General features: G+C 39.1%; 2 protein-coding genes across 2 annotated transcripts; both read right to left on the bottom strand.

Moving 5' to 3' along the window:
• Window positions 1-3,059: 3,059 nt before the first annotated feature.
• On the bottom strand, window positions 3,060-16,764 carry LOC122654368 (alpha-mannosidase 2-like). Its single transcript, XM_043848434.1, has 4 exons — window positions 16,184-16,764; window positions 15,802-15,951; window positions 13,610-13,642; window positions 3,060-6,298 (listed from the first exon to the last, which is right to left on the bottom strand). Exons 1-4 carry the CDS (start codon window positions 16,754-16,756, stop codon window positions 3,551-3,553), a joined length of 3,504 nt encoding a protein of 1,167 aa, XP_043704369.1. The 5' UTR covers window positions 16,757-16,764; the 3' UTR covers window positions 3,060-3,550.
• Window positions 16,765-18,142: 1,378 nt separating this feature from the next.
• Window positions 18,143-24,173, bottom strand: LOC122655869. The gene is made up of 7 exons (XM_043850243.1): window positions 23,746-24,173; window positions 21,726-21,866; window positions 21,271-21,636; window positions 20,707-20,949; window positions 19,858-19,950; window positions 18,572-18,772; window positions 18,143-18,491 (listed from the first exon to the last, which is right to left on the bottom strand). The coding sequence occupies exons 1-7, from the start codon at window positions 24,091-24,093 to the stop codon at window positions 18,279-18,281; spliced, it is 1,605 nt and encodes a 534-aa protein (XP_043706178.1). The 5' UTR covers window positions 24,094-24,173; the 3' UTR covers window positions 18,143-18,278.
• Between the last annotated feature and the right edge of the window lie 1,640 nt (window positions 24,174-25,813).

Below are 25,813 nucleotides of genomic sequence, written 5' to 3' on the forward strand. Positions count from 1 at the left end.
AATCAGGATCGGGCTTGACTGATCCTATTCTGTTTACTTGAATCGTGAACAGCTTCTTGTGCATTATTACTGAGTTTAAGCAGAATAATTTTTCTGGAGCTTCTCAACTTTGTGAGATTTACAGACATTGTCTTGTGACCTTTCTTACTCCTCAACGCTTCTGAGCAATGAGTGATGCATTGAAGTTCTGTTCAGGGATGGGTATGAAGCCCTATCCTGTTTGTGCTCCACAAAATGATCTCTACAACCCTAATCTCATCAGAAACATTTATTTCGAGTATCTCTGCAAAAATATTTGCTGATAATACAATTGAATGGTAACCCAAGGGTCTAATGACTTGATCTGCAAGATGATGGCCTGTGAAAATGCTCATAGAGAGCTCATTGAATTTGTCTTGTCATGTTCACCTCTTGAAAATTATTTCTAATAATTAGGAAGAACAGATTTTAAGTGGTTATACTCAATGGAACCCATGCTATGCTTGCATACTTATTTCACTGTAACTATGGTAATAACCGGCGAAATCTTGTTTCTGTCTAGGCTCTGAAGTACACATACAAATTATTTGAAATTTACATTCCAGTAGAATTCGCTGTTGTTGGACTGGAACTGTTACAATTCAGGAAAGCAAAAATAATTTTCACCAAGGACTTCGGTTTGTCAAAAGAATGAGATCTGAAAGCTATTAGTAAGGAATCAGGATTGGTGTCATTATCTGCATTTGTTTTTTACACTTTTTGCAAAATCACTTATAATACTAAAACTCATCAAGTGATGTTAACTTGACTCACCAAAATTTCTGTTTGAAGGCATCCTATGGAGGCCAAACCAAGTATCATGTTTTCACATAAAAAGGGCGTACCCAGTGCACGAAATTCCCGCCACTGCAGGGTCTGGGGAGGATCATAATGTACGCAGCTTTACCGTTGCTTTGCAGAGAGGCTGTTTCCAGAGACTCGAACCCGTGACCACTTGGTTCCCCCATTGCCACAGAAGTAAGATGGTGCATAAAAATGCATCATTGTGTAGCCAATTTTGGTTAATTTATGAAAGTCACACACCCCTTCTCAACTATAATTAAGGCAAAACTAGGGTTGCATCCTTGGGCTGAAACTTGACGAAGGAATTCCCTGTCCACCCAGTGGTTAGAATGCCAAATAATCTTGCCCATGTAGCAAAAAAGTAATGGACGTGTGGGAATGAGTTCCTGTAGTGAGCATGTAGGAACATCATATATGCCTCTACATATATCTTTCTTCCATTAATGATCTAATTATAGAAGAATCAGGTTTGATGAGGTGGATGGAATACACATTTAATTCAATCATTCATAGTCCCGTGCATAGCAGGAGAGATTTCGCTAGTCAATCTTTCTGTTGGGGTTGGAAACAACGTTTTGTTTCCGACGTGAGCACCTTACAAAATCGTATGCGGCATACAAAATCATGTGCAAGATCAATGATAATAGAATATAAAAACAAGTATATACACACAAGAAACAAGAGTTTTACGTGGTTCGGCAATACTGCCTACGTCCACAGAGTTGAGATCAAACTTTTACTAAAATCAAGAGAAGAAAAATATAGTACAATCCATATGATTTGACACCCAAACCCAAGACCCTTGGACACCTTTCTCTCTCTCTCTCTCTCTCTCTCTCACTCACTCAGTGTGTCTCCACTCCTGACTTCTCTCTTATATATCTCTACTTTTGGAGGACACTTCTCTCATTTTATAGACGACTCCTCTACCTTGCTTTGGAAGACTCCATTTTCTTGGAGACACCACCTCCTCAAAAAGACTCTTCACCTTCCGCTGTAATGGAAAAACTCTTACCTTCTTGAAGAATCCACTACTTGGAACACTCTACACTCTTCCACTATCTTGGAAGACTCAACCTCCTTGAAGACTTCTCACATTCCCATTAGAAGAACCTAATGGACAATTCAACTAGACCATTGAACCAAACCCATCAACCAATCTAGATAAAAGCCACCAAACCCAAAACTTTCTAACAAGAGCAACCCATGGTTTAGACTTTTCAAATAATGGAAACCTTTAAATATGCAGCTTAAATTCTCTAGGATCTTATTCATATATGGTTTCTAAACAAAATATGGAACATTTTTTGGGCTTAACCATTATGACCCCATATCAAAATATTCAATTGGAAACTGCTCAACAAAATACTAGCAACCAAATGTAAATTAGGTTTCAAGGATTTGAATTCTTATGCCCACTATGCAGAGAGGAACAAGAGGGTTTCAATGTATGTTTGTTGAACAATATTGACCGATAAAACAACTCCTGAGAAGCTTGTTTTCTAGCTGCCTTCTTCCTGCAGCAGAAGAAAGAACAATCATGGGAGCACTCATCGACCATTTGTCTGTCTGATCTGTATTGCTTGAACTACGGCCTCTGCCTATGTTTCAATAAAGTATGACATCTTTACTATCCAAAATAAAAGGAAAAAAATCCACACAAACGACTAACTGTAGTTTTATCTCTTAAAACAAATCAAAACATATTCACCAAAGACATATACACTCACATATGAAACCAATCCCACACATGTTTTGTCCCTACTCCAAGTACGGGTGTCAAACAGTTCGGTTTCGGTTTGGTTGAGACTACAATATGTACAAAAACCGAAACTGAATAGTTTAAAAAACCTCAAATTATTTGATTTTTTTAATAGAAATTATAAGCAATAACCTGCAACCTCAGCAATGTTTTGCTTCTCTATTTAAGTATCCATAACTCATTGAAAAGGTCACATTTACTGAGGGCAGCCACGAATTTTGAAGGGAATCTGGAGCCAAATAAAGGTTAATAGTAAACCCAAGACCCAGAAGTAACTGCCCAAGAAGCATATATAGTTATATGCACCATCCTTCTCAAGAAATTGCATGCTTCGTGTCTAATGACCCAGAAAGGTAAGAGTACAGAGAATTCTCAAGTAGATTTCAAACACTTCAGTGAACAATCAAACATGCCAGGAAAACTTATGCCCCTTTCACATCCTATTATAATATGCACCAAAATGAGAGGTGATTGATGAAGCAGAAGCATCTGGGTAAATAAGATTAAGTGTTAAGACCATCTTACAGAATGGGCGACCGATGTAGTCATCAGTTCCCCAAACAAAAGAGTGGGAACATGTCTGTATTGCAAAACTGATCACATTCCTGTGGCACTGAACTGAGTAAATCTTCCTGTACTTTTACTTCATCAAGCATCAAGCATCAACCTCCTACCAATCCTTCAACAAGGTGTCACAGCCACCACTATTTGTTTGCAGCCTGCTGCAGCTTCGACTGGATTAGATATTCCACGAATATGTTCAACATAATAGCTGCTCTTGATCTTCTATTGGATTTAGATTTGGGAAAAGGATACTGGTGTTCATCCCTGCTGATCAGGTTCTGGATCAGCCAATTAGAAGATCAAATAAACACCCATCCAATAAAGACAATTAAGATTTCAGTGCCCAAAATGCAACCTGGGCCAGAGGAATGCCAGAAGAACAGGTCTAGCAGTATTCCAAACTCATTGCTGAAGCCTCAACTCAAGTTTGTAAGCCTGTATTTCCATGGGTGACACCATGACATGTCCCTCTTGTGCAACGTCCCCCAACTGCTTGATGTACCCAAGCATTTCTGTATCATCGTGTAAGAGATTTAAGGAAGTTGCTTTCACATTCAATACCGTGAGATCTGTAAACATGTGGAATAGATTAACAGGATTATCAGCCATAATTGAGCACTGGGGCATACCCTTCTGACAGTAGTATGCAGAGTCCCATTGTCGTCTCTGTATGATTAAAACAAATCTAGAACCCCCATGGAGCTGCTGAGAATCCTTTAAAGGCTGTGGAACCTTGAAACTCACGATATGCAAATCATGGGGCAAGGGAGCTGACAAAGGGGAGAAGGATCTAGGCGGGAGCTGCACAGATGCTTCCTGTGGTTTCTTGGCAATGAATGCATGCATTGGGTAGTTCAAGTGGGCTCCAACACAATAGGATAGAAGTGAGGGATTGAGGGGAAGATGTGAAGAAACAGGATCTGCAGTAGAGGAGATATTGGATTCCTTAAGAATGTGAAACAGAACATTCATTGGACGGTTATCCATGACACCCTGTCCGAGCCCACGCCCATCATCTCTGACCAAACGGCGGTCCAACATAACCTCAAGCCAACCATTTTTTAGGCTTGCCACACCAAGCGATTGGCGAGAATGGACAGAGAACCGTTGACCAGTTAAACTCTGCATGAAGGCAAGTGAGGGCATTGGGTAATAATTTCCCTGCAAAGGGATCTTATCATACGTCTCCCTCCGACTCATCTGAAAACCATTTAAATCAGAATAGAAAATCCGTCTGTTGTCAAGATCCGTCTTGAATCTAACTATCAACTCCTTGTCATTGAAGTTCTCACCATCATCAAAAAGCTCAACGTGATATTCCTTCTCCACAAGAAGTTCCTGAATAGTGTTATCTCCATTGTAAATTCGAGTGCTATGAGAGATGGGGGATTGGTCCCATTCTGTCTTTGGATAAGAATAAAATTCCTGCATCAAAGGTCCCTCGGATATCACCATCTGCCCTCCAGCTTGAACAATTGGCTGAGCCTCACCATCAGGTTTGAACAGGTAGGCACCACTACTAGGGCTAGTGTACATACCTATTTCTTCTCCTACCACTGTTTGGGAGCCATCCTTATGGCTCATTTGATGCAACAAACCAAGTTTGGCATCGAAGGTAAGTGTCATATGGCGGTTCTTGATTTCTGCCAAGTCACCATCTAATTTTGAGCAGGTGTATTGAGTAGAACAAGGCAACTCATTGGAAGATGTGGAAAATTTTAGTTTAGCTGGTTTAGCCTTTTCACATCCAACAAATCCATTAGCAATGTAGTAGGTCTGCAACCCCATAGCTGGAACGGAAGCTTGCCAAAAGAGACGATGCCTCCCAGAGAAAATCTTGCCTTTGTTGTGCTGCCACTCCGGAGAAACTTGGCTTTTCACACATGACCAATTTGAGTCTAGAACAGTTACATCAGGCCTGTTAACAATAACCATAAGGATTTCAACTCTGGTTTGCTCCAAGGGATTAAAGACGACCACTGACTGTGCACGTCCTTCAGGAGGGCTGATTATTCTACGCACTGGCTGGACATCGTACCTTGATCGCACATGCTCTGCCTCAAACTGAGATGGATTCTGGTCTGATTTTTCATGGCGGATACCGAGTAGCACTTCAACAGCTTTAGACATGAAAATTTGTAGGTCCTGTAGAGATGTATGCATCCGTTGTCCATAATCAACTACTACATGATCCTTAGCCGTGCCAGTTACCCCATCATGATGCTGAAAAAGGGCTAGATTCCTCCGTGCGGCTGTCAACTTGTAGGAAAAACTAGTAGGGAACTTTTCACATTGCGATGTCTGACAGTATCCTAGTAATAATGCAATCATCATTTCTGATGCTCGCAGTGTCTGTTCCAGCACACGATCAACAGATTTGAAGAAAGGCCTAGAAACATAGTAGCCACTCCAGTAATCCTGTTGGCGGTCAGCATATGTAAAAAAATCACCCGATAACGAGGGAAAACCTGCAACCTGTCCAGAGCCAACCTCACCTGGAAGGGTATAATTAATTCTCTCTGCCTCCTCACGAAGGGTTTGGAAATAGTCTTCCAGAGTACCAAACTTCACTTCACTATTCAGACTGGGATTAGAATTGATATAATCAAACAACAACTGGTAATTTGTAAACTGAACTTCTGCTTCATCGATGCTAATATAACGAAAATCATCCCCAAGAGGAATAAGAAGTGTGTTTGTTCTGAATAAAGTTGATTTTTTCTTGTACTGATCCAGCAGTTTTAGTGCTTGCTCATGCACATTGTCCTCGTTGATATCAACTGGATGTTGTTCCCATGGGCAGAGCTCATAAAAGAAGCCACGCCTTCGAGCAAAGTCAAACTGACAACAAACAGCAGGCTCAGGCCCACAAGTGTGTGGAATATCATAGGAATAGAAAGGCATCATGTGGACAAAAATATCAGTAGTTTCCTCAACATCCCAGCTCTGTCTCCACATGTATTCCAAATTCTTATGCAAAGCAAGTTCCTTCTTCAGCTCATAGTGGGTCCTTTGTATAAGCATGTTCTCAAAACCCATACGCCGGAGCAGATATGCCATGGTAGGTGAGTAACCAAATGGATCTATGGCCCAAGCATTTTTCGGAATAGCCCCAATAGTGTCATTTAACCACATATTGCCTTCTGTCATCTGATACATAATATGGATATAAATATCAGAATGGAACCTTAATCAGGCCGAAGTCTACTTAGAAAATTTTCCAAAATAGCTTAACAAAGAAACATAATAGTATAGACACCTACTTTACTGGAAACCAATATTAAAATTAGAATTTTTTTTTAATTAAAATTAGAACTTGCAAGGATATAGAGCACTTAAATTCAGGAAGCAGTGCCAATGTTCAGAAGACAAAATACAGGGGGATAAACTTCCTTAAACCAGGGGTTTAAACACCAACAATTAACAATCCAGTAAACCCTTCAAAACAATTATATCTTGTGGACACCATACATTCTTAGAAAACACAGGAGGGGAGGGGAAAGTAAAAAGTGCCCATAACCAACATTATGTTCCAAGATGCAGCATTCTTCAGAAATTAATGAAAGCAACCTCACTTTAAATTATCTTGTTCACATGACTAGCTAAGTAGAATTATATAAACGAAAATAACAACATAGAACTATAAGTGCAAAGTAATATACAGCAAGCCGTTTGCTTAACCACACCCAAAGAATTCGGCATAAGGATTCACACATCATCTTTGGACGTGTGACAGAATCAGATCATCTAAAACAGTAACCAGAAGTAGAGAGCCAGCGAGAGAGAGAGAGAGAGAGTATCACCCTAATCAACTCCACAATTTTATCAATATAATAAATAGAATTAGTATGACAATTACATAATACCCCTCTACACCAAATATGACATTCTTAACAGGACACAACCTCAATATGCCACTGAATACAGACTGTACATTATAAGATCAGTTACAACAAAGGCATTTGTAGAAGAAGAGTTTTTTATTTCCTCTTAAATTATTGCTTATTGGCTACTACCAACAGTTTTATTTTGTAGGTTTATATGAAATCAGTGCATGATAAAACATCAACCATGAAGTCATCATAAATATTACGAGTTTATTTCAGTTCAGACACATGTAAAAAGTGAAAATTAAAAAGAAAATGCTTGAGGCACTAAATGAACCCAACCAGGGAACCCATATCTAGACCGACATCTGTACCTCCGTATCGCATATTGTAGATATCTAAGTCGCCATCTCAGGAGTACTTTCTATTAAGAAGTAAAGCTTTATGTTATACCATAGGGGTATTCTTGTAATGGTTTCTTATTATTTTGGTCTGGTGTGTAACACATTAGCCAGGGACTTTATTGTGATTTTCTTTATTTTAGTGTTTATATATACAAGACATAGCAACCAATTGGACTGCTCTCTATTTTCTTCCAATCAGTAGTTCTTCTTTCCCCTATTCTCTTCTCTCTTTTCTTCTTCTTCTCCTTTGCTGGATTTTCTTTGTTTTGTTTTGTCACATGGTTTCAGAGCAAGATAACCAATAACAGTATACCAATTATTGTTGTTTTGAGTCTCTAAAGATTTTCGTGCTTGCATACAGCAGCGACTGCTGCTTCTATCTCTAATGTGTTCCCTTGTTTAATGACATATACAACAAGGGATTTCTATATGCTGATGAAGGATATTCTGTGGTTCTGCTGTTGCTGATTTCTCTATGCGGCTGATTACTCCCACAATGAGGTCTGAAATAAGATCAGATAATGACTTGCAGTTACTCTGTTTTTCAAGTTTCTTGATCTGGAAAAGGTTTTACAAGATCTGGTGATCCAACCATTGAATCATAGTGATATTTTGGGATTAGTTCCCTGCCCTAGAAGAGGAGATTGACCAGAGTTTGGTCTTCATATGGTCTACTGATTTGCTGTTATTTGGATCCCTATTTTTTAGGATCTAATGTTTTTATTTCTGGTTTGTGTCTGCCGAGCTCCATCTGTCCATTGGATTTATTCCATATTTTGGGGATGTTTTTTCTCATTCAAGGTCTATAGAATATATTCGATCCAAGTTGTGAGCAAGATCAGAGCTCTTAATTTGTTGATGTTGAATTTCTCCTCTATTCCGAATTTCCTGCCCTGCGATATGACTTCCTTGGCTTGTTGTTCTGATCAGTATGTTGCTGATGGTTACTGCATCGTTCTAAGATATCCGCTACTGTTTTGGTTTCTATTTTCAATTCCGGAAATCAGAAAACTGTTATGTTATTTCAGTCTGAATTCTGTTACTGGTGTGCTTAATCTTATTGTCGTTATGGATACATTCTATTTACTGTTTTGGACTGCCAAATCAGTTGCAGTTTCTGTTCTGGAGTTTTCTTTAGGTATCCTAACTCTAATAAGATATTACCACCTGCTATCAGATAATACCCTTAGATCAGGTTTAGATTCTGAACAGCTGTTCCCCTCCATATATCTGACCTTCAATCAAATTCTTATCACATCTGAGTTATTGATCTCTGTTTACTGGTTTATATGAAATTCTGTTTTCTAAACCTGTCACTGCGGCTCTGGTTTTCTGGATTTCTGCAATTCTGCTCTCTTGAAGGTTTGAGTATCTTTATGCTGCTCTGTGGAGATCTAATCTAATCTATTGCTGTGGTACATATATATATGTCTGGTATCTTGTCATCAGTTGTGTTGTCAGATCACTGAAGTTATTGGCTCTTGATTGATTCAGATTGTTAATTCAAAAGCTATTAGTTCTACATTGATGCGACATGATCAGCTTGTCTGCGATATCTTTGAAAATATTTTTTCTTACCAGAATGTTGTCTGTGATATCTGTGATCATATTTGATAGAGATGCAAGTTTTGTGGCCCACCCAAGCCAGCCTTGAGCCCGACAGGGCCTGGGCTTGGGCTTGGTGATGTGGAACCCGGATCAAAATACCCTATTGAGTTTGCTTATGGGCCTACCCAATCACTAAATAGCCTAACTCAAGATTTGAGTGGCAGAACTGTAAATATTTTAAAGTTGCAAGGGTAATGAAATGCTTGGTAAATAGATGGAATCTTAAGAGGGTATTTAGGTAGACAAAGAGAAAGGATAAGAAAGAGAATTTTAATTAATGAGAAGGAGCACTCTAGGAAGAGGAGATAAAATAAGGACTCAAGGGGTTAATAGAAATAGGCAGGGGTAAACCTGGAAAAACAATTATATGAAGGGCTAGAAACACAACATGAGGTTGTCCTCAACCTTTGAACATGAACAGAAAACCAACGGCAGAGAAGGAAAGTGATTTGAAGATGGATCTCCCTCTTGAGGTACTCAAATCGATGTGAGTTTTCGGGCAGTGAATCGCAACTACCAGCCCTCCCAAGAGTGCTAAAAATCTAGTCGAGAAAACCTGCAATAAGACAGCTTGGTGGGTATGAACCTGGGTCTGGCGGTGGTTTTGAAGCAACCTGGTTTGCAGGTTTCAATTCATACAGATTAGGTAATGTTCTGCTACCAAAGATCAGCTTCAGAATCACTCCAGTTATAAGTACCAACAAACCAAAGTTCAGGTGGGAGAAGAAGATAAGGCACAAAGGAGATCAACCCAATAATGTGGGGCTGACGCTACGGCCCAGAAACAGAGTAACAGTATAGGTTTAACGTAAACTGAAATAAAAGAAGAGGAAGAGGAACAAGAAGAAGATAGAAGAAGAAAGAAAGAGATATCACATGCGGAACATGCGGAATAGGGGAGAGAGGAAGAAGCTCGCACACGTACAGCCACCAGGCTTCACAAACTCACAATTTCGTTCTATTCAATCTGGCAATTAATGGTGGTTACATGATATAAATAAAGAAAAATCAAAAGACTCCTATTCTAACTCTAAAACTGAAATATAACGGAACACTACCACTACCTAGCTTATTCAAAGTAAAACAAAAGACTACAAGATAAATCCAAATAAATAAATAGACTACTAATATCCTACTAGACCAAAGACCCAAGACTGGACCCGGTTCTCGATATGGGTTCTCAAACGAGTTCAACACAGTCCAAGGAAGTGCTCTTGCATCACTTGGGCTTTTCAACCGGTGGGTTGGGCCAGGGTTGAGATTTCCAAGCCCTGAATAGGACCAGGTCAGGCTTGGGCTGAGCCCAGCCTGCCCCGACCCTGTATATGTAACTATATATGTATATAATTATATATAATACTATCATACATATAGTCAAAAACAGGGCTAACCCGGCTTAATCAGGGTCAATCAGGGCGGGGTTGAGCTAAGGGGACCTGAGGTTGGGCTGGGGTTTTAAAAAGCCCACCCGGTTGCACCCCTAAGATCTAAGATTACTATCTCCTGTGATGGTCTAGTTGATGCCCTGAGGTGTTCGATAATCTGTTCGTCTTGCAATTGCTACAGATATCAGATCTAAGTCTGAGATTTGATATCCTTTATTAATGGTACTGTAACTTCTGTGTTGTATTTATTATTGGAGTATATTTTCTCTGCTCAGATTTATTTCAAATTTTCAATCTAGCCTATCTGGGATCATAATTGTTGCTTCTGCTCCTTCGATATGATATGGTTTATTTATGTTAATCCAGGTTGTTGTTGCGATGTGATTTTAAGACTGAACAGGTCCTCTCTGTTCTCCTCCTTGGGTTATTTGTCCATGTGTAGTGCTACACGTGAGGAGTATTGAGATGATGGGAATAATCAAGATTTCTTCCGATTAAGATTTCTTCTTATTGAAGATTTCTATCTAAGTTCTTCCTATTGGATTTTCTGGCCTGCATTAATGAGTTCCATCTTCTACTGCTGATATTTTTTGGCCTGTTGTTATGTTTTCTGGCCTGCAGCGATGAGTTCTTCATTTTGTACTGCTGCTATTTTCTGTCCTTAGATGGTATTTTCTGCCACTTATTTTGTTCATTGCTATCTAGATTTCTTCTTAATGAAGATCTCTCTATTGCTACTAATGGCAGCTAGTATCACTGATCAGATTTCAGCTGGTCTGATCTGTTTATGTTTAATCTTGTGCAGAGACTGGAAGATTCTTCTTCCTGCTGTTCTTTTGTTTGCTCCATATCTGGGTATGGTTGCTGTCACTGACCTCCACTGATATATTTATTTAATGGCTCTGCTAGTTATTTATGTTCTAGTTTTCAAGCTGGAATGTAGGAGATATGTATGCTCCAGCTTGAGGAGAACTGTTAAAGCTTTATGTTACACTGTAGCGGTATTTTTGTAATGGTATTTCATTATTTTGGTCTTGTGTGTAAATAAACATAAGCGTTACTGTAGTGTTTATATATACAAGACATCCCTACCAATTGGACTGCTCTCTATTTTTCTTCCAATCAGTAGTTCTTCTGATTTTGCTTTGTCAAACTTTCTACAAAAAACTTAAACCTAGGACTTTTTTTGTTGTTGTTGTTGTTGTAGAAAGGATCCATCTCCAGGGTCAAGAAAGAGGATGGCGCAAATCAGCAACTCCAAGGTAAAATTTCAAAATCAGTGAAAAAGAATAATTCTTGTGAATCAATTTTAATTTCTCACATTCCTCGTCACTCTAATAACTGCAACACATTAATATAAAATAAAACATCCATTGTATTCTTTGATATAAAATTGATTAAACATTCTGTGTTGGAAGGATAAAGTAAGGAATGATCATATTAAAGCTGATTTGGAAGTAGTTCTGATACATGATAAGCTATGAGAAAGTCATTTGAGGTGGCATGGCCATGTTCAACGGAGGCCTTTGGATGCTCCAGTACGGAGGAGTGATTTGATTCAAATTGAATAAACTAAAAGAGCCAGGGGCAAACCTAAAATGACCCTAGGAAAAGTGGTGTAGGAAAGACATGCATAGCTTAGGTCTTTTTCAAGTATGACCTCGAATAGAGCTGATTGGAGGGCAAGCATCCATGTAGCTGATTTCATTTAGTTGGGATAAGGCTGAGTTGCTGTTGTTGTATTCTAATATTCTTTCTCAATAACTACAGCTTCAACAATTCCTGGAGGCCCGCAATTAGTTAATCATGGCCATAGTTCAGTACTTCAGTTAATGGTCATATAGCAGAGAGACCAAGTTATGTTGCAAACCCTGAGATATTATTCTGATGAGGAATGGACATGAAATGGTTTCACAGAATCAGCCACTTGTCTCAGTCATTTGGGATATTATTGTGAAAAAGGAAAGAGTCACAATCACTGAGTTTTACCTTAGTAGTTATGAAATGAGCCAATCACTCAATCCTACACTATGGTACCTTACAGAACATAAAAATGGTGATATTTTTCCTTCACAGATCAGGAGTCTAGATGCCTGGATTCTGGGCCTAAGTAGTTACAATCACTGAGTTTTACCTCTATGGATATATGCATTTATCGGTACAACCCTTTATGTAGGTAGCTTCAATATAATTTACATCATTTTTTCCTTATTTCTAGTCAAATCTGCTTTGAAACAAGCATATTTACATATTAGAGATTGCATGAATTTCCAGGTACTCAGATAGTACAGCATGCTTATCTTAAATTTCACAATTTAGGAGAAACATATCGACAATATGTTCTTCAAACAGGTTCCTATTAATACCAATACTTTAAGTGTTACCTATCATCAAATGATGGCCTGAAATATTCAAAAGAATATCTGAACAAATCCCTATCATATGTTAATGCCATACAACACATTGCATGTTCTTCCTATTGCCAAAAACCATCAATCCCCACCTGGCCTCCAGTAACAGTTCCTGGAGATAATTTTCTTCTTCCAGAACTTTACTGAAGTCTGCATTTTTATATCATTTAATGTTCTGAATGGACAAATTTCAACATGTAATAGTCAAAATGAGTGCGATGGTTCAAGTTGAAGGTGTACCAAGACAAGGGGAGGACCAAAAGTGACTTCAGTTTTAGACTTTTAGTGGTGAGAAGACAGTCTTTATTAGTTAACATTAGCCTAAAAGAGTGAGTAGTGGAACATGATTCATGCAAGCCCCCACACAGCACAGACGAGGACTAATTGAACTGAGTTTAGCTGATAGTAATAATGTGCTAAGGTAATCACTAATATATTGTATCCCACTTACTACCTACTTTTCTGTGAATATCATTAACTTATTAGAATCAGTTTCCATGAGTCAATTGAAGAGAGTGATTAAAAACCATAGTTGTCAAGGTGTCACCCAGACAACGCCTAGGCGTCCAGGCGCCTTTGGTAACCTAGGTAGTTGCCTTGGTCGCCATGTTGGTGTCGCCCTGCGTCCAGGCCCCTTCCAACACCATGGGTCGCCTAGACGCCGTGGTAACTATGCTAAAAACCAACAAAAAAAAATGCTACTTAATCACATCTATGCATTAAATCCTGAAATAAATAGTGAACCAAGAAGAATGAATCCTGAAATAGGAATGCCAAGAAACCAGATAAAGCAGAAAGAATCATAAAGAAAGCTCTTTTGAGTTACCTGCTCAATGATTGCATAATAATGCGAATTAGCCTGGAAAAAAAAAAAAGAAAAAATAATTGATGAGATTTGATTTTTATATGTAGAAATTTAGATAAATAACTGGCTAAAGATTCTAAGAGCAATCAAAATCCAGAGCATCATATCTATCGACTAGCAAAGTCTCAGAGCCAACAAGAGTCGTACCAGAAAAGCCCTAATTGATCCCATTGCCCCTACCAACCCCATCCCCACCCCAAAAAAAAAAGTTGATTAGGAGCCACAACTAGATCTAACTTAATCCCAAAAATCTATCAAAAAAATCGACTAAATCCCAGAAGTTGGTGACGGGGCAGAACTTCACAATGATAACTTACAAATACAAATTATGTCTGTAGTTGTATGCTTTTCTCACAATTAAGGCTCCATTTGCTCCAAAGACATGTGTCAGAACTACTTTTTTCTTTATAATTTTGTCTTTTCTTCACCTCACATGACAAGGAAGCATGTTTGGGCATAGGAGATTGAGGGAGGGGGAATCAAGCTACATCATGGAGGTGCCCTCCCTGGGTAGCCAACAATATGATTGACCAAGATCCAGCTATTTTTTCTGGAAAATGCACACCCAAAAATATTAAGTGGAAGATGACTTAGTAAGGAGAATTAGCAAATTAGCAATATAGCCAATGTGCTGGGATAGACGAGAGATCCCCGTGGTGAGCCAAGGAGATTCTCCAATCCCATTAGATACATACAATGACTTTCCATTTGAACTGCTCTTCCAATGGAAGCTTAAAAGTTAGAACAGTTGATGGGATCATGGACATAGCAAAGTCTAAGGGTTCTTTGACCAATACTGTGCTTTGGATCTAGCATTTCTTTGTGCAACTTTAGTTTCTCCTAGACCTTTTTTATTTGAAGATCGCATTTTGCATCTAGCATTCCTCTGTGAGATGGTAGTATGTATTTGTTGTTCCCTCTTGTAGTCTTAGGGATGGCCATGGTCCATCTTCAATCCTCTTTGGAGGCTTGTACTTTTTTTTCCTCAGCCATCATAAATGAGTAGTTATTTAGCTCAAAAAGGAAATCAGATTCTTTTTATTTCTGGTGCAGTTCCAGTAAGATGTTTTTCCCTGAAACAAATGGCAAGTAACCTCGTACCATTATCTGCAATAGTGCAATAGTTGTCAGTCAATTTAAAAGGCGGGCTTTAAAGAATAAAATGAGATAGCCTGATAACAGCAGATGGATTCACAAATGACACTAGCATATTGAACATTGGTAATGTGTAATGATCACATCAATCAGCCCACTATGACATCATTTTCTGACAGCTTCTTTTTCCCTTTTTTGGGGGTGGGGGGGTGGCTTACAATAAGCGATGGTCTTTACTAGCTGCACTAGCTGGCCCCTTGAGCAAAACATTGTGACTTGAATGGAAGAGGATCAGAGGAATCAGAATTCAATACCAAAGTCATGGATTTATCTGATTGGACTCTAATCCTTGACTATTTATGAGCATATACCAAGACTGCCAAAGGGTCTATAATTCAAAAGTGAATCTGTACTGGTCAGTCAACATCTTTGTTGTAGTCAGATTTTTTTCAATTACTGTAAATTTAAGCATTAAATAACATAAGCAAGATTTTACAACTTTTTTCTCTCCTCCTTGGTAAATAGAAAACCTGCAACTTTGTGGTTGATTTACAGACTACCTAGTTGCTAAGCTGGTCTTGAACCACCAAACTCATGATCTTAATCCAGTGTTAGCAGTAAGCTAGCCAATTCAACCACAGGATTGGGCCCCTATAACCTGACTAAACTCTAGCTAAGCTGTTTCCTTGTTTTTTTTTCCCCTTAAATTCTTCCAGATAGGACAGTAATCTTGATTAACACAAGCATTCATGCAATTCTTTCTTTATTATCAATGCAGCACTCAAGTTATTTTCTGACTTGATAGAAAACAAAGTGAAGTGTAAGATATTTGATTGCTCATATATACACTGAAAATCCAGATGCAACAGTCTATTTCTCAGCCGATATTACATCAACGAGATGCAGGAAAACAAGATGAATGGAATCAAGATGTAATCTTTATAAAAAGACCAAAAAAAAAAAAAAAAAAAAAAAAAAAAAAAAAAGAAAAAAAAAAAAAGGCACAGCTGGTCGTATAGAAGCTCAAAATTTATTACATATGTGCATGCGAGCATTACCTCATCGTTCATTACCCAACCACCTCCAACAATTTCTAACTGCCCATTGTTGACTAAATTGAAAAAAGCTTCTCTTTTAGCCTCTGAGGATTCTCTCCACCATCTCTCCAAATATGACATCTCCTCCCAAATAAATTTGCGGCGGCTATCCTACAATTCCAGTTCCAGAATTTCCTTAGAAAACTAACATATCAAAAAACGTATTTAACAAGAAGTTAAATGCGAATACCAAATTAATTTAGTTCCATGTATCTAGATTCCAGCCACTTCATTCTAAGGACAATTTTTTTTTTAAATAGTAGCGTAATTACCGTATCGTTTCTCAGTTTTTTTTTTCCATAAAACAACCAAATCCGGAAGTTAAAAGGAAACGGATTATCACCTTGGAAAGAGCTTCCACAATTGTATCCAGTATATGCCGGGTCTGCTGAACGTAATATTCTTCGACAGTGAGCTTCCACCCAGGATCATTATGCGAATGCGGAACTACAAAAACCTTTAGCTTCTCTGAATCCCACTCATCTCCCTTGTAAGTCACCCTCCAACCCTGCTTCCAGGGTCCTCCATCCACATCCAAGAACTCGATCCTATCGTAGAGATCTTTCGTCGTGATATCGACAACAGCGGCGGAACCGACCTCATTTCCGCCCTTCGACAATGTAGGTTTCCGATAAATTGGTTTTTTAAACTTGGGTTGACGATAATTTCTGGGTTTGAAGGGAGAAGAGATAGGTTTTGGGATGCCATAGCGAAATACAATGGCGATGAAGAAGAGAACAGAGATCGAAAGTCCAATGGTGAAGAAGTTGGCGAAAATAAAATCACGAGGAGATGATCGCTTACGGGGAGACTTCCTGGGCAGCTTCGATTTAGATGAGTTCGATAATGGGAGGAGAGAGCGAGCCCAACCTCCCCGTCTGCTGCTTGTGCTTCCGGTGCCGGAGGAGAAGGCCATGGAAAGATCCAACTGTGTCGTTGTTGTCTCAGGTGTGCAGAACGCTTTGGTAGCCTGGTTGGTGGTTGCTACGCCTCGCTAGTGCCCCTCACTCGCTCAACTTTTTGAAATTACATCTTCACCCAATCCAACTGAGAAGGACGAGACCATTTCGTACTCCTCCCGTCATAGACGTTGGTTGGAATCTTTCAATTACAGAAAATAAGAGACAGCTCATAGCCAAGTTCCTAGCCCCTCTACATAAGGCCGTTGGATAAGAATCTTTTTATAGGAATGAATCCAATCTATCCATAGGTACTGATATCCATATCCTGGGGTTGACTTGACTCCCAAGTCACGAAAGCCCAAGATTGGGACACGCGTATATCTCGGGCAAATTAGAAGTATGTGAGGCTTGTGAGCTGATAATAAGGCTAACAAATGATCCCAACCATCCATTCTGTGGACTTTTTTTTCTTCTTCCCGTGGTATGCACTGAGTTTAGACTTTTTTTTTTTCTTTTTTCCATTATCACACGCCCCTACGGGGGCTTATGTATCGGAATGTAAGAAATGTATGGAAAGAAAGAAAAACAAAGTAAGGCTTTCCCTTCCGATGGTGAAGCAAAAAAAAATAAGGCTTTCCCTTCCGATGGTGAAGCAAGAATTCCTTTTTCATGGGCGGGCATCAACTTTCGACCCTAAACAATAAGGGGTGCGAGTTTGTGATGGCATAAGAATCCTGTTACATCTTTATCAAAAAAATAGAATCCTATTACATGGTCACATCACCAATGATGAATGTATTCTTCCTCTCCCACTGGTGAAAAAGGAAATTGAACTTTGGCCATGATTTTATGTGTCAGTCTATCTCTTCTTTTTCATATTTTTTTCTTTTCTTTTTTAACATTCCAAACATGAGAGTATCGGTAAGGTTGCTCCATTGCAACTTAGCGGTCTGAGTTCAAGTTGGGAAACAGTCTCTCCCCCGAAACGGGTGTAAAGCCACGTACATTATGACACTCCCCAAACCCCGCAGTGGCAGGAGCATCTTACATTTTTGCAATATAAGTGACTAACAGTGAAAGGTCAATTTCTGTTTTTCTATTATCATATAACCGTATTTCTTAGTTGCAATTTGCAGGTTGAGTTGAGAGGACAGCTCCAGTTCAGTATAATTGCTATATATAACCACAGAGTACACATTTCCAAACTGAAATCTGAGAAGAGCCTCAAGATATACATGTTCAACACAGAAAATATCAAATTCCTGTTGATTTAAACGTCTAACTGTATTGAGGGGGGGAAAATAATGTACAGGTCTGAAGATTTTGGAGGAGGAACAATTACAGATTGCACAATTCTGTCAAAGAAAATCTCCAGCAGATCAGTACTGATATGTACAGGTATGTACATATTGAACATTTAAAGGAGGAACAATTACATATTGAATAAACTGTCAAAGGACATCTCCAGCAGATCAGTACTGAGACTCTTGGACAGCACTGCAAAGGAATCTAATAACTTGGCTAGAGTTCAGATTATCAACACTTTACTGGTCTTTTGTAAGTTGGTGGTAGGGAAGGGCAGTTCTCATTCATTTTGGCATATGGCTCAATGGTATTGTACTGAGGCAATTCCATGCGATACTCTCCGAGAATCTGGCAGAATGGGAGTCGACCATCCTCATCATTACACCAGCTTGGCAGGCTTGTACGATTATTCTCAAATATATTAAGCATATATGCATCACGTATCTGTAACCGATAATGCAGCCATGTCAGATGAAGCTACAAAAATAAGACATGAATCTTGAGACAAGACATTTGGTACTTACCGTGAACTCTGTGACCTGAATAGCGCTGGAAATGGGACCAAAGATCCCAGCCTCTTTATACATTTCAAGGATAAAGGCAACACAGGTTGTTGATTTCCCATCACTGTATATCCACTCATCTTGTTCTGGGATGACAAGTAATTCCTCAAAGGTTATTCCACGTCTTTCAGTCTCATCAAGAATTCCATGCAAGTCCAATCCCTGAATCAAACATGTAAAGGTGTTGAATATAAATACCAATAATTCACGGAAGTTGTCAGATGCATGTGAAGCACTAATTTCCATTAGTAATCAAAGTACCACGAGTACAGGGAAATGATCAGCAACACAAGTATTTTTGCTTTATGACCATATGTTGACCATCACCAAGTTATCAAACAAAGAATACAATCAAGCCATTAATTTACAAACTGCAAGAAAGAGCTTCCTTTTGGCACTTTCTGAAATGATAGTTGAGCAGGATGGATCCAGAAAAGAGTTCAAAATGCTAGAACTTGAATTTCATAGAGCAGAAGAATTGTGCAGCATGGCTACCTTCTTAATGATACCTGTTGAATCAGGCTTACCATGCTTCCACTTCGTGTATGTTCATTGTTTCTTCTTTCATTATTGGACTTTTTCTTTTTCCTTTTCCCTTCTTCCTTTTCTTTTTTTTTTTTTTTTTTTTTTTTGGTGTTGGGTTGGGGGGGTGGAGGGGTGGATTCAATTGGGGCACATTCTCCCTTTCAACAACTTCCTCCCCGATACTGTTGCATTAGACTTAACTTCTCCAATAGATAATAATTTGCATTCCAAAGTCATACTGACCTTCACTCTTTTGTTTTAAGAATTTTCTGATACATCTCTGTCTGGGTTTTCCTTCATAATCTTTTTTAAGGTCTATTTTTCTTTAATAACCATTACATTCTCACTGTAGGACCTTGCCGAGTATCGAACTAAAACTCCTCAGCATTGAATATTTACAGCAAGATAGGAGAGAGAAATCCATGTAAACCTGTACCGGCTGTTCTTTGTAAGGGTAATTATACGGTTCACACAAGGAGGCAATGCAGCTACTCGTCTCAGATCTTGATGTGGAACTGACCAATGTAATGCAAGAATGGCCAAAAAGGCAAAAAGGGCATTACTTTTCTATGTGGCGTAGCACTCTAGGACGAAATTGTCAGAATATGAGAGTAACATGGCAAATTGATATATACATACATCACAATATATATATATAATGATAAATAAATAAGTCTAATGATAAACAAATATATTGATATTCACAAAGAATCAACATATACCTCAGTTCCAAGTCGCTTGTTAAGAGCTTCATTCCACATATTAGCAGCATAGGCTGGCTGCATTCTAGACCACATGGACATAACAGAAAGTACCTACAAAAAAAGAGTATCACATTAAGCCAGATAAGATTAAGTTGGTCTCCCTGCATTCAAGCTAAAACAATTTAAGCAATGAATCCTAAGCAAAGAGCATCACCCAATCAGTCATAAGATGATACTTTTCTGCCTGAATGATGTCATATTTGCGAATGCAAACACAAAATGTGTAACTAAAATAGTAGATAGAAGCAATATCTAGTAAAATTTTGCTTAAAATGTGTAAATGTCTGTCTCTCTATGTAAAACATATGTATACGCGTAAGCGCACACCTAGAAATAGCACCAAAGAAGACAAGATGAGGGAAAGTTGACAGTCCTGCAATGTTCAAAGAAGACCGAGGGGAGGAATCAATTTGAAGGCTTCAAAGGAGGAGGAGAACCCAAAATGACAGGAGTTGAAGCAGAAAAGAAGGAAATAACTGGTCCAGTAAACAGAAGATATGGCCCTATATTAGTGGAATGGTTGAACAGTAGTCTTGCAGCCACCCCCATTTACACATAACATTCATTACATGCCATTCACAATATCCTTCTGCAGATAAAAGCTTTTCACTCATAAAGTCCCAATCAAACAAGAAAACTTGCAAGAAAATTCCATTTCTGCGAAAACCAGCAGCGATAGAATCTCAATCCCATATGCCTCTTGGAAAAGCCTACAGTTAAGCTAGCAAAAAGGTGAAGAATATCTTCTTCTTTTTTTTAAATATGAAGAATATCTTAAAACACATGATGTTTTATAATGACGCATACCAAGTGAGCATCAAGAGGAGGTGGATAATTGTCAGCAATGGTGTCAATCCAACTGAAGATCATGTTGTGGTAACCATATGGCTTCCCTGTCATGCTCTGAGCGTAGGCCCATGCAGTCGTAGCATTAAACTTTGCACGGACATCAGGATGCAAGGGAAGCAAGGCTATCTGTGGATTGGAGCTATCCTTGAGTGCCAATTCCCACCATTCATCCCATGGAATTACCGCTATAATTTCCTCTCCCTGTACCACACCAAGAATGCAATGGACTTATAATTCATCAATATATTGAGAAGTGTGTGATTCAATGAGACATTACTGTTAATGTGCTCAAAAAATTTTATACAAAAATATGAGACCCTAACAATTAAACAATGTTGAACAAAACCAGTCTATGAATCTCATAAAACTAATCAATTAGCACTACCTGCACCACAAGAATATGACTCGCAGCCAAATTGAGACAAACATATAAGTTATCATATGCTTTCTTGGCATGCAATTCCTACTAGTGACTTCTCCTGCTTTTTCTGACATGCAATTTGTAGATTATAATTCACATACCTTATCATTCTCATGCCCTGACTCGCCAACCCATAAATTTCCCATTTCATCTTTCAAGCAAACTGCTGTATGTCCAGCAAATGCACCTGTTACCCATTTCTCTAATGTCTCAAATCCACCCCATCGCCCACGAATCTTTGACAATACTAAGAAATCACCAGAATGAACATCCTCTGGTTTGATGGTTGCCTGCCAGGGCTGAGTGCGTTTTTCAAATGTTGCTCCCATGTGTTTCTTCAAAAAGGCTAAGTTAGCACTCTGACCCCAAGCAGTATTTGAAAATAGAGGCAAGACATCAAGCAGAGAAAGCAAGGTTCCCAACATTCCTGATGGCATTAGAAATACAGATATCCCATGCTGCCTCACCTGATCAGTAGTCACTAAGAATGTCACATTTACGTAATGGAGATATCAAACATAATGTGCAATTCATCAAATCAAGAACACAACCATACATATTCCAATTCTGCAGGCTCTTCCCACGAAGAAATTTTCAGAGTGTGCTCCCGAGCAGAGAAGTAATAATCCCATGTCACTCTATAAGGTGTTGCAAATACATAAAGGTCCATACAAGTCCAGCTGTGAGCTTCACTGGTCTGTCGAAGAGGGCAAAAATAGTCAACCAATGAACATATTAAGATGATTGACAATTGGTGCATCACATACACAAACTATGACTAAGTACAATATTAAGGACAATTGTTTCCCAAAATTCCAAATAAGTATTAGGCTTGTAGACCAGCACAGAAAGAGATTCCTTTCCTAGGTCGGGAATAATGCAGAAGTTCTTGACACCTGAAATACTTGTTATTGGTCCCCCCCCCCCCCCCAACTTGATGAATGTTCTTCTCTCTCTGATGCAGCAGCTAAGGCCCTCATAGCTGGATCAATATGATCCTTTATGGAGGCCTAAGTCCAGGTTTAGAAAGCCAAAAAAGGGTCTGGAAACAGTACAGGGGTAGTCTAGTCTTTCAGGAAGTATTTGTGTCCTATTGCAATCTGGAAACTTAAATATATGATGGGCCTACATGTGGTCGAGAGTCGAGACATACTGATTGGAGAGAGAGAGAGAGTTTTAAAAATTAGAGTTTCAGTGATATTACAGGACTTCTGAGCACGGTTATCACAGCATCTAGGCAACCAAGGCGTTGGAGGAGGCCTGGATACAAAAGGCAACATCAACAAGGCGACCAAGGCGCCTGGACGGCGACGCCCTGACAACTATGCTTCTGAGGCTGGCAGCAGGGCAGTTTTGAATCTGAATATTTTATTCAGTTTAGGAGAATGAATAGGAATTATTGTGAGAGTTATATAGGTCTTTTTAACAGTCTATAAATACATGGAATCACCCCCACTGATTAGCACTTTTTTAATAGAAATTTTGAGGCTTTTATATGAAGGTGTGCTGGTGCATGCGTGTTACTGGTGGACAAGCCTGGTTAATAGTTTATTCTCCTTCTTCAAATTCTGGTTACTCCCTGTAGCCAGGTGATCCCTCTCCTCATTATCCACAACTTGTTCTTCTGATTCATCTCCTTCTTCCTTGGTTTCTTCCATATTATTCAATTTCCTCTCTGACCAATATATCGATTTCATAAATTTGGTTATATACCTGCTGAATTTGATTTCTGATCATCAAGATCTTGGCTCAATTTGCATTTTAATTGATCAGTTTATCAGATCTAATATTCAGTTCGTACAATACTGTTTCATTTCTTGTTTATAGCTTGATTATTAAGCAATTAGGATTAAATTTAGAATCCTTACACTTATTTTAAAGATTCTTATATCATTAGATAGGCTTTCTTAAATTGCATAATCGACCAGAAGGTTAGGCTCCCTCCCTCCCTCCCTCTCTCTCACACATACACACACAACTTCGTGAAGATTTAATGAGGGGTTTGTGCCCTCTCAAAGTTGTAGAATTGAAAAACTTCACACACACAACTTCGTGAAGATTTAATGAGTGGTTTGTGCCCTCTCAAAGTTGTAGAATTGAAAAAATTTTCAACTACTACATATTTAACTTATATCCCCCAGACACAGAAAAAATCAGCAGCGTTCAAGTGATGGGGTAAAAGAATTTTAATCCACTACCGTATCAGTCTTCTATGTGTTTCTAATCGCAAACTGTAGGGAGGAAAACCAGGAACTATTTGCAAACTATCGGGGATGAAGAGTATGGTAACACTTTTCTGACTATGTAGTAGATTAAAATTCTATTCATCCCCACCACTTATACGCCCAGTTCATCCATGAAGATTCACTTTTCGGTTCAAATTTTCTACCATACTACCATAATCAGAGAATTTTAAAACTTCCCATACATCAAATTTAAAGAATTCTCTCACGGTTCTTTGATTGGCTCTCTGAATTGATCAAATTGACAACAAAACCAGGCATAGATAAAATAACAAGAAAAAAAAAAAATAGACGAAAATCCAGTAAAATAAAATAAAAGGACGCAGAAGAGACCTTAAGATAGAGAATCCCACCACCCAATTCCTGCTCGTCACTTTCACCACCGGTGAACTCGAACCGAGCTTCATTACTCTTAAAGCAGGCACCGTTCCACTCAATTGAGCCGTTGTTGGGAGCTACCGATCCAACAAAAGTGGGTAAAAGATCAACCGGACTGTGAAGATTATTTAGCACGGGCCATGATATCTGGCGAGGCAGAACTGGAAGCACGTCCTTAATCCTAAAGGGTACTTTCAACGCATCCCCAAAATTCAAACCAAATCCTAATACTACGGCAAACCATAAGAAGCTTGCCCACATGTGCCTAGTCTGCCGGCAACATAACATCGCTGATGACACCATGGCTTCAATTCGACCCAAGTGACTGGAAAGAGATGCAGATGAGCCCCTAGATTCCGATGGTTGCACCGTCTTAACTCGAAAGGTCAAGGAATGCAAACACGAGGAACATGTCGTCAAGCCATTCCTATTTCCTGCAAACGTACGATCCTCGCCCAACTTTTGGTATAAAACGGAAATAAGACGGAAGAGATCCAGGGCACTGTAGTGTTGTTATCGTGTGTGAGATTGCCCACGTGTAATCTTCTCCACAACGGAATGGATCAGCTCATCAACGGCTTTGGTATCTGCACATGGCCGCGGAATATGCCGGGAACCTAAAGTACCAGTGAAAAGTTAACGGTAAAGTAGTAAACATATCGCTAACCGGTGGCGTGGCTCCTGCGCCAGGATACAAGAACCTAGGGGTGTCAACTGATCCAATTCTTTAGCGGTTCTGGCTCTAAGGTGTCAAGACCAGATCCGGACCAATAAGCTCACCGGTTCCAACTCTGAGATCTAGGACCATTAACTACTGGGTGGTCTGGTTCCGGTTCCTAATCAGGTCCAAACATGCCCTTGTTGAACAGCCAAATGTAAAGCATTTTTCCAATTGAAATGAGAAATCTCAAGCAAGCTAGAATCTTTCAATATCAATTCATTAACTACTGGTGTGTGTCCTCTATGTGCAACAAATATGATAGGGGTAGAATACTAGAATTCGTGGGGCTAAGTGTTGTGCTTAGTCTGGGGTCATGTTCTAATAGCAACTGGACAACAATAGTATAATAAAAGTCACTTTATTTGTATGTTAAAGTAGCAAGGATCATTTTTTAACATTTTAAAATAGAAAAAATGGTGCAAGACAAGTTTAAGTGTATGCATTTCTTTCGATTCCAACGGTTCCATAACGGTTCCGGGGATCAGACCAGATCCGGACGAATAACCTATCACTAAGACCAGATCCGGACCAATAAGCTATTGGGTGGGTCGGTTCTGGTTCCTAGCAGGATGGTTTTGGTTTGATTACCGGTTCTGGTTCAAAATTGACACCCCTACAAAAGCCCAAGAAATTACCACTTCGTCTTGTGAAATAAAAAAATCTCATCCATATTGATGCCCATGCGTGCGTACTCTCGTTGGCCCTATGCACTATTTTAACTGTGTGATGTAAAAAATATAGAAAAATAATGTTGCCAGTGAAATTGCCATCCCACCCCTCTCAAAATAATAAAATCCCATTCATATTGATGCCCCTACGTGTGGTCTCATTAGCCCATATGTTAGTGCAAGGGTTACGCAACTAAGCAAATATCTTTTTGCTCAAAAAATTCAAAAATAAACTTTGATGAATCCAAAGGAGAAGTAAAAGTAAAAAGTGTGAAAAATATAATTGAGCAGAGGAAACAAAGCAAACAACCGCTAGCTCGATTGCTTGGAGGCACTGCAAGTTTAGTGAATGCCCCCTAGGAGGCTCAGGATTACAAGATATAACAATTTACAGAAATGAAATCTTAAGACTTAGAGGTACGTTTTTAATCTGGTGAAGTCTTTGAGGAGTGATAGGTCAAAAGACCACTCTCTGCGAGAACGAGCTAGAATGGTACGTGAATTAGCGAGCGGTCACCTAACGGGAAGGAGCGACCTCAACAGGTGCGAGACTAGATAAGCGAGATACGCGCTGAGTGTAGCCTGAGGGCACAACTCGTACCCATGTCAAGGTTGGCCACGACGCTCCCAGGTC

The sequence above is a fragment of the Telopea speciosissima genome, chromosome 3 (genome assembly GCF_018873765.1).
Source record: "Telopea speciosissima isolate NSW1024214 ecotype Mountain lineage chromosome 3, Tspe_v1, whole genome shotgun sequence".
NCBI classification, from domain to species: domain Eukaryota; kingdom Viridiplantae; phylum Streptophyta; class Magnoliopsida; order Proteales; family Proteaceae; genus Telopea; species Telopea speciosissima.